Genomic DNA, 10,144 nt, shown 5'->3' on the forward strand with positions numbered 1-10,144 from the left:
ACGACATGACAAAGAAGCGTTTTGCCAAGAAGTCCAAGAATAAACGTCATGCCAAGCTAAGAAGTCCAAATGAACCCTTCGGCGAATTATGGTCTCCATCCTGCCAGCTCTCCTTTGATGCAATTGTAGAAAAGCTGACCACTGCTCCGGTGTTGGGTTTTGTAGATTATAGTCGGCCATTCGTTCTTCACACGGATGCGAGTGGAACTGGCCTGGGAGCGGCGTTATACCAAGAAGATAACGATGGTCGCCCCCATGTTATAGCTTATGCCAGCCGTGGCCTGTCAAAGAGTGAGCTGAACTACCCTGCCTACAAGTGGGAATTCCTGGCGTTGCAGTGGGCGGTGACTGAAAAGTTCCGCGACTATCTTTATGGTGGAAAGTTCACTGTTTTGACCGACAACAACCCGCTGACGTATGTCCTGACGACCGCTAAGCTTGATGCCACCGGCCATCGCTGGTTAGCTGCATTGTCCAACTTTGATTTTCGTATCAAGTACCGTCCTGGCAGTAAAAATGCTGATGCCGATGGTCTGTCACGAAGACCCCAACCACCACCACCAGCAGATGACGAGTCAAGAGAAGTAGATGGAAAGATCGCTCAACTCCGCGATCGTGTAGACCATTTCAGTGAAGAAGGGGTTTGCTCAAAGGAAGTGTTCCAAGCCATTTGCCAACGGCACAGTGTCAGAGTACAAGCAGGGAACACTACAGTTGGCAGTCCAAACGATGATGAGCCAGCCCTTGTAGAAAGCTTGACCGATTCCCCGCAAGTTATCCCACCTGAATTCGCTACCCAGACTGCGTTGCCTATGACGACCCCCGAAGAATGGAGACAACTGCAGAATGAAGATGATAATGTTAGACTGGTTGTTGAATGTGTCCAGAATGGTGTATGTCCCCGTGGTGTTGACCGAGCACAGATGCCCAGAGAGTCCCAGCTCCTTCTTCGTCATTGGGATAAGTTGAAGCTTGATGATGGTGTCTTATACCGCAGCAGTGTTAGTAATGGTCGTGAGTTGTCCCAACTTGTTGTTCCGAAGAGTCAAAGAAAAGAGGCTCTCCGAGGCATTCATGACAATGTCGGCCATCTTGGTTTTGACAGGACCCTTGATCTTGCTCGGTCTCGATTCTATTGGCCTAAGATGACTACAGATGTGGAGTTCAAGTGTCAAACATGTGAGCGGTGCGTACGAAGGAAAAGGAAAGCTATGAAGACTGCACCCCTTGTCTCCATCCAAACCACGGCACCTATGCAACTCGTGTGCATTGATTTCTTAAGTCTGGAACCTGATGCCAGCAACACCAAAGATATTTTGGTTGTGACAGACCATTATACCCGTTATGCACAGGCTTTTTCTACCAAGAATCAGACATCTCATACGGTTGCTAAGGTGTTATGGGAAAACTACTTCGTACACTATGGGTTTCCAGAGCGACTACACTCCGACCAGGGACGGGATTTTGAGGCTCGTCTTATTCAAGATTTGTGTACTGTCTCCGGGATCAAGAAGTCGAGAACGACCCCCTACCACCCTCAGGGAAATGGGCAATGTGAGAGATTTAACCAGACGTTATTATCGATGTTGGGGACACTAGATGAAGAACAGAAGAAAAAGTGGAGATTGTTTGTTGGTCCCCTGGTACATGCCTACAACTGTACCAAGCATGCTTCTACCAACATGTCCCCATATTTTCTAATGTTTGGTCGTGAACCAAGACTCCCCATTGATGTTCAGTTTGGATTGCCGACACAGCAAGGTAAAACTAACCACGCCCAGTACGCTATTGACCTCAAGGATAGGATGCGTCGAGCCCATGAACTTGCCTCAGCTGCTATGAAGAAAACTGCTCTGAAGTACAAGGCCCGCTATGACAAACGAGTTCGTGACCATGCACTTGAAACAGGGGATCGTGTGTTGGTAAAAAATGTTGGCCTGAAAGGTCCACACAAACTTGCTGACCGTTGGAGCAAGACAGTTTATCGGGTACGACAACGACTGAGTCCAGATATTCCAGTCTACGTAGTAGAGCCGATCGATGATGATGGTCCACGAAAGACACTCCATCGCAATATGCTCCTCCCATGTGGATTTGTCCCCTCATGTGAAGATGAACCTAGCGTTAGGAAACGACCGCAGCCTAAGCCCCGCCTTAGACGTCCTCAGCGAAGACCACTCCCAACGCCACCGAGTGACATGGATGATGCCCTAGATTCTGATATATCTGATGATAATTTCTATGTTCTCCGTCCAGTTCCCGCTAAAAGACAGACAGCCCCACTCAACCCGGGTGCGCCAGTCTTTATCCCGGTACCTTCAATAGATGAAGTCATTGAAGTATCCACCCCGACGGAGGAGAGTGAACCTGCCCAAGGTTCACCCAGCCCAGTCTCCGATGAGTCGATGCCCTCTGAGGAAAGCCCGACGGATAACACTTCTTCTTCACACCCATCGTCTGATGACACAGATGATAAGAAGACGGAGGAGGATTCTAACTCCGAACCCTCAAATCATGTAGCCAGTGGGACAACCTCAGTCGATTCAGATATTAAGGACACCCCTATTCCCTACCCACGGCGAAATAGGAAACCTCCTCAATATTATGGTTTTGAAGGACAGAATGCCAAACTTCTAGAGCAGCATTTAGCTATGCAACAAAAGGCTTTAGAAGTTACCAGTAGTTTAATTAGTGCATTTTATCACAATGATTAAGATTGTTAAGTTTGATAAGTAGGATGCATGTCGAGGACGCCATGATTTAAGAAGCCGAGAATGTCGGACTCTGTTATAAATTGCATATTATAACATAATTTTATTAGTCCGACGAAGAATTCTTACTTTAGTTAATAGTCCGACGAAGATTATTTTATTTAGTTTAAGTTGTCCAACGAGGATTCTTAAGTTTATTATAGAGTCATTGTTTCAACTTTCACCTCCTGTGTGGGTGTTAGTTTCTCTTAGTTTTATAATTCTGAGAAACATTTGTTTATAGTACCACATCCTTGAGAGGAGTGGCCAGAGTCACTGTCCAGGAATTCCTTGACCATAAGACATAGCAGTTGGTTGCCCCCAGGGACATGACGTAAGGCTATGTTGCAATGACTGTTGCAAGGTCAGTAGTTTCCTTGAATTGTGCCCGGATTTGATTGTCTTTAGCTGCCCACACGTTTCTCATTGGTCAAGCCCGACCTGAATGTTATTGTTTTAACATTTCTGGCCAATCATAGTTTAACTTTCCTGTCCGAGTGCGTGACCAGCTTGGTATATCCTGGCTCGTTTTCCTCTGGATCCTCAGAGCGAAAATCGGCCTAATGCAAGGAAGACTTCTTGAAAGTGTTTAGATAGTTACACTTTGCGTAGATTTTGTTTGGAACATTTGTTACTTCCCTAAGTACGTTCCTAAACCCCCTTTCTTGCATCTTTACCACGTGCTCTGTTGATACAGGTAAGCTTTGATTATTTCTTTCACATTGTATAAGATTTATCACTTGTGCATTTGCCGTTTGAAAGATTTGTTCGACAAGGTAGTTGGAGTAAGACTCAAGATGGATGGTACAGTTCAATATGAGTTTAAACCATTATGTTGATTGTTCGAACAATGCTACTAAGATGTATAAATTCCTTGAGTGTTTTATTGTGTAATCCTTTTTGTTGTTTATCATGTGTACGGAAAAAGCTTTAGGAGTTCCGTCTATTTAATCGTATATTCCTCTTACTTTCTATTGCCGATATGATTTAGTTGTATATTGCATTTATTGCTAGTTAGCAGTTAGATTTTATACTCAGTGCTATTCTTTTTCCGTTCGATACGTTTTACTGTTTGATAGAACCTATTTGGTTTATCGAAACACCTGTTATTTTATATACCGTGATTTCACTCATAGCGCCTTCCACATTTTGATCATTATGTGATTGAACTATTTCTGATTAGTATTTATTATATACTTTGTTATTGGTATGTTCCTACATTTTTGCTAAGCAATACCATGGCAATACGTAACTTTAGTTGTGCTGGACAAGCATTGTCCTTAGATAACCCCTTTTCACACTTGAAGATGTCCGAGCACATTCCTTTCCATTTAAGTAGGCTAGACGACTGTTTGCTGTTATGCACGTAAACAGTTGTGACCTTTGATCTGGATTGACCACTATCGTGTTTTACACATACACGCACAGAAGTTTCTTATCATTCCCTTATGTTTAAGTTTCATGAAGGTTATCAGTACGCACTGGAAGAGTGTTCGTTTTATATTTTGTTGTATGTTCTTGATATTTGTGTAAGTCATAGTTGAATTAGTTTATGATGAGTTAAGACTTTTAACAGAGCGAAAATCGGCCTAATGCAAGGAAGACTTCTTGAAAGTGTTTAGATAGTTACACTTTGCGTAGATTTTGTTTGGAACATTTGTTACTTCCCTAAGTACGTTCCTAAACCCCCTTCTTGCATCTTTACCACGTGCTCTGTTGATACAGACTAGCCCACAGGCCTCGCTTGGGAAGTTGACCCGGTTCAACTTTTCGCCAGTCCCGCTCTCAACCCCCTTCGTCGTCTTCCTGGAATTCGTCAGAGTCACTTCTTGGACTTCGGAGCCAATCTGATGTCGACCTCCCAAGACAGAGTCTCTGCCAAGTCCAGTTGAAGCGCGGAACCAGCTAAGACCTATTATATATCATTGTGTATTTTCGTTGCCATTAACTGCTTCAGTATTTATTATTGCTGTTTCATTTTACAAACCTGCGATTGTTAATATTTCCTCAGACTCATATATGGTTGAGTATTTTTACTTGTTGTTTCACCTTGGTGAATTGCCGTTCAAATATCATTTCGCACAGTTGTGAACCGTTGATAATACTGAAGGAGTTAATATGATTTTGAACCATTGCCTTATTGATTGTTTTTATAACTGAATGGATTGTGTTGTATTTGTTGAATCCTTGATATTGAGATATTGAGATAATTTTCATAATAATAATAACTATAATTGAGAGAGAAGAGAATCTAACTAAATTGCTGTCTGTTGTGTTTTCTTTCTTAGCAAACATTCCGATATTCTTAATCGAACCACGTCGTAGGCTCTTGATTATTTAAAAGAGGTAAAAAACCTGTGACACATGTCTGTACGATTGGTGCGCCTGCCCATTGCAAGATAAATGCCTCTGTGATGTTCTCTCAGCTTATGCACACAAAGCAAGGAAAAAAGGAATCACGTAAGATTGGCAGAGAGAAAATGATTGTGGTGAGTAAAATCCCCCAGGCGTGACACTTGTGTCCTTAAGCGAGACACTTAACCATTGCTTCGTCCTTCGGATGCGACGTAAAGCTGTTGGTCCCATGTGTTGTGAAATGCATATAACAGAACCCAGTGCACTTAGATTTATTTGAAATGACCCGGGTTCTGGCTCGTTTCAGATGACCTGGAATCCGGGTCATTTCAGATGACCCGGATTCTGGGTCAATACAATTTGACCCGGATTCCGGGTCATTTTATGTGACCCGGATTCCGGGTTAAATTGTTTTGACCCGGACTCCGGGTCAAACTGTTTTGACCCGGATTCCGGGTCATCGGAAATGACCCGGATTCCGGGTCATCTGAAATGACCCGGATTCCGGGTTATCTGAAATGACCCGGATTCCGGGTCATCTGAAATGACCCGGATTCCGGGTCATCTGAAATGACCCGGATTCCGGGTCATCTGGAATGACCCGGATTCCGGGTCATCTGAAATGACCCGGATTCCGGGTCATCTGAAATGACCCGGATTCCGGGTCATCTGAAATGACCTGGATTCCGGGTCATCTGAAATGACCAGGATTCCGGGTCATCTGAAATGACCAGGAATCCGGGTAATTTCAAATAAATCTAGAAAAATTAGAAAATTCTCAATAAATCAATAAAATGTTTGTTGTTAACCCAGTCTCAACTGATCAAATGTCTTCAGTAGTCCGTTCTGTATCATTTGGAACAATAAAATCAGCGGAAATTTGTTGAACTCAATTTTGATTTTTTTTTTTTACAAGCTTCTGCTCATCAAAACTAGCAATAAGACACTTCAGATGCTTAACATACAACACAAACGGTGACTAAAAGAAAGTGTGTTTATCTTTTAATATCTGCAGAGTGATGTGTCATCGCCAGCTCATGCCTTAATAGACTCGGAGCCATTCTATAATGCATGTCTGTACGATTGGTGCGCCTGCCCATTGCAAGATATATGCCTCTGTGATATTCTCTCAGCTTATGCACACGAAGCAAGGAAAAAAGGAATCACGTTAGATTGGCAGAGAGAACCGGTTGTGAAATGCATATAACAGAACCCACCAGTGCACTTAGATTTATTTGAAATGACCCGGGTTCTGGCTCGTTTCAGATGACCTGGACTCCGGGTCAAATTGTTTTGACCCGGATTCCGGGTCATCTGAAATGACCCGGATTCCGGGTCATCTGGAATGACCCGGATTCCGGGTCATCTGGAATGACCCGGATTCCGGGTCATCTGGAATGACCCGGATTCCGGGTCATCTGGAATGACCCGGATTCCGGGTCATCTGGAATGACCCGGATTCCGGGTCATCTGGAATGACCCGGATTCCGGGTCATCTGGAATGACCCGGATTCCGGGTCATCTGGAATGACCCGGATTCCGGGTCATCTGGAATGACCCGGATTCCGGGTCATCTGGAATGACCCGGATTCCGGGTCATCTGGAATGACCCGGATTCCGGGTCATCTGGAATGACCCGGATTCCGGGTCATCTGGAATGACCCGGATTCCGGGTCATCTGGAATGACCCGGATTCCGGGTCATCTGGAATGACCCGGATTCCGGGTCATCTGGAATGACCCGGATTCCGGGTCATCTGGAATGACCCGGATTCCGGGTCATCTGGAATGACCCGGATTCCGGGTCATCTGGAATGACCCGGATTCCGGGTCATCTGGAATGACCCGGATTCCGGGTCATCTGGAATGACCCGGGTTCCGGGTCATCTGGAATGACCCGGGTTCCGGGTCATCTGGAATGACCCGGGTTCCGGGTCATCTGGAATGACCCGGATTCCGGGTCATCTGGAATGACCCGGGTTCCGGGTCATCTGGAATGACCCGGATTCCGGGTCATCTGGAATGACCCGGGTTCCGGGTCATCTGGAATGACCCGGATTCCGGGTCATCTGGAATGACCCGGGTTCCGGGTCATCTGGAATGACCCGGATTCCGGGTCATCTGGAATGACCCGGGTTCCGGGTCATCTGGAATGACCCGGATTCCGGGTCATCTGGAATGACCCGGGTTCCGGGTCATCTGGAATGACCCGGATTCCGGGTCATCTGGAATGACCCGGGTTCCGGGTCATCTGGAATGACCCGGATTCCGGGTCATCTGGAATGACCCGGGTTCCGGGTCATCTGGAATGACCCGGATTCCGGGTCATCTGGAATGACCCGGGTTCCGGGTCATCTGGAATGACCCGGATTCCGGGTCATCTGAAATGACCCGGATTCCGGGTCATCTGAAATGACCCGGATTCCGGGTCATCTGAAATGACCAGGATTCCGGGTCATCTGAAATGACCAGGAATCCGGGTAATTTCAAATAAATCTAGAAAAATTAGAAAATTCTCAATAAATCAAAAAAATGTTTGTTGTTAACCCAGTCTCAACTGATCAAATGTCTTCAGTAGTCCGTTCTGTATCATTTGGAACAATAAAATCAGCGGAAATTTGTTGAACTCAGTTTTGATTTTTTTTTTTTACAAGCTTCTGCTCATCAAAACTAGCAATAAGACACTTCAGATGCTTAACATACAACACAAACGGTGACTAAAAGAAAGTGTGTTTATCTTTTAATATCTGCAGAGTGATGTGTCATTGCCAGCCCATGCCTTAATAGACCCGGAGCCATTCTATAATGCATGTCTGTACGATTGGTGCACCTGCCCAATGCAAGATAAATGCCTCTATGATGTTCTCTCAGCTTATGCACTTGGAGCAAGGGAAAAAGGAATCACGTTAGATTGGCAGAGAGAAAATGATTGTGGTGGGTAAAATCCCCCAGGCGTGACACTTGGGTCCTTAAGTGAGACACTTAACCATTGCGTCGTCCTTCTGATGCGACGTAAAGCCGTTGGTCCCATGTGTTGTTGTCGCATGTAAGAGAACCCAGTGCACTTAGATTTATTTGAAATGACCCGGATTCTGGCTCGTTTCAGATGACCCTGATTCAGGGTCAAAACAATTTGACCCGGAAGCCGGGTCATTTCATATGACTCGGAATCCGGGTCATTTCAGATGAACCGGAATCCGGGTCAAAACAATTTGACCCGGAAGCCGGGTCATTTCATATAAATCTAGAAAAATTTGAAAATTCTCAATAAATCAAAAAAATGTTGGTTGTTAACCCAGTCTCAACTGATCAAATGTCTTCAGTAGTCCGTTCTGTATCATTTGGAACAATAAAATCAGCGGCAATTTGTTGACCTCAATTTTGATTTTTTAGCAGCCCTAAAATCTTTATATAAATGTAACAACAAGATTTTAGGGCTGTTTACTGCTCACTACAACTTCATGTTATTTTTTCTTTACTCCATAGGTCTATGTTGTTGTCAATATTTTTATGGACGTATGGAAATAAATGAGTATTAGACATTAGTTGAATTGAACTCCATGTACAGCTTACAAAATACTGTACAATGTACAATAAGGCCGACAAAAATACAAACAATGAGATACACACATGGGAGTCAATGAACAAGTCACACCACAAGAAAAGGCAACAGATATAATTTTAAAAATTGAAAAGATACAAAGATTCGAAGATAATGTCTTTTAAAAAAGAAATGCTTTGAGTTGAGTTGCTGACTGCAATTATTAAGAATTGAATGATGTCTTATTTTTTTCCTGCAGCCATTTCTTGTCCGAGAGGAGCCTACTATGCAGAATGCACCCCGCCGTGTGAAGTTACTTGTCAATCAATCAATTCACAAGAGGCTCAAGAATGTGTACAATCACAATGTGTACCTGGATGTAAATGCCCCGCTGGAATGGTGCTACATGACTTTGAATGTATTAGTATAAGTGACTGCCCTGAACAATGAATGCAACAGTCATCCACTGGGTATAAATGGGATACAGTGGGAGTTATTAAAGGCACTGTACACATTTGGTAATTGTCAAAGACTAGTGTTCTCACTTGGTGTATCCCATCATAAGCATAAAATAACAAGCCTGTGAAAATTTGGGCTCAATTGGTCATCGAAGTTACGAGAAAATTATGAAAGAAAAAACACCCTTGTCACACGAAGTTGTGTGCTTTCTGATGCTTGATTTCGAGACCTCAAATTCTAAACTTGAAGTCTCGAAATCAAATTCGCGGAAAATTACTTCTTTCTCAAGAACTACATCACTTCAGAGGGAGCTGTTTCTCATAATGTTTTGTTCTATCAACCTCTCCCCATTACTTGTAATCAAGAATAGTTTTACGATGATAACTATTTTGAGTAATTACCAGTAGTGTCCCCTGCCTTTAATGATTTAGCCATTCACCAATTGGGGAAAAATGGGATACAGTGGGATTTATCAATGACTTTAGCCTTCACCAATTGGGTATAAATGGGATACAGTGCAGTTATCAATGACTTTAGCATCGGGTAAAAATGGGATACAGTGGGAGTTATGAATGACTTAGGCATTCACACACTAGGTACAACTGGGAAACAGTGGAAGTTATCAATAGGTAACTACAGGGTGTGTTTGTGAAACTACCAGTTTGATGATAGTATATAGCTCAAGTTCCATGGGGTACTCTGGGAGACCCACTGGGGATGTAGTGGGTACACCTGGGTGACACTGGGTATAAATATATGTAATGAATATACCATACATCTGGTTCACATTGGGAATCACTGGGGATGTAGTGGGTATCCTGGTTGACACTGGGTATAAATATATGTAATGAATATACCATACATCTGGTTCACACTAGGAACCACTGGGGATGTAGTGGGTACATCTGGGTGACACTGGGTATAGAAATGTAGTGAATATACCATACATCTGGTTCACATTGGGAACCACTGGGGATGTAGTGGGTACATCTGGTTGACACTGGGTATAGAAATGTAGTGAATATACCATACATCTGGTT

The 10,144-nt window shown here is 43.7% G+C and overlaps 1 protein-coding gene across 1 annotated transcript in view; it reads left to right on the forward strand.

The window, feature by feature from the left end:
• Positions 1-9,192, forward strand: part of LOC117301285 (kielin/chordin-like protein) — a 29,098-nt gene extending 19,906 nt beyond the window's left edge. The window contains exons 4-6 of the mRNA XM_033785171.1: positions 5,115-5,239; positions 7,858-8,038; positions 8,905-9,192. Coding sequence (XP_033641062.1) covers positions 5,115-5,239; positions 7,858-8,038; positions 8,905-9,095 — 497 coding nt within the window. The 3' untranslated portion in view covers positions 9,096-9,192. The remainder of the gene's footprint in view (positions 1-5,114; positions 5,240-7,857; positions 8,039-8,904) is intronic.
• The last annotated feature ends 952 nt before the right edge of the window (positions 9,193-10,144 follow it).

This window comes from Asterias rubens, chromosome 17 (genome assembly GCF_902459465.1).
Source record: "Asterias rubens chromosome 17, eAstRub1.3, whole genome shotgun sequence".
Lineage (NCBI taxonomy): Eukaryota > Metazoa > Echinodermata > Asteroidea > Forcipulatida > Asteriidae > Asterias > Asterias rubens.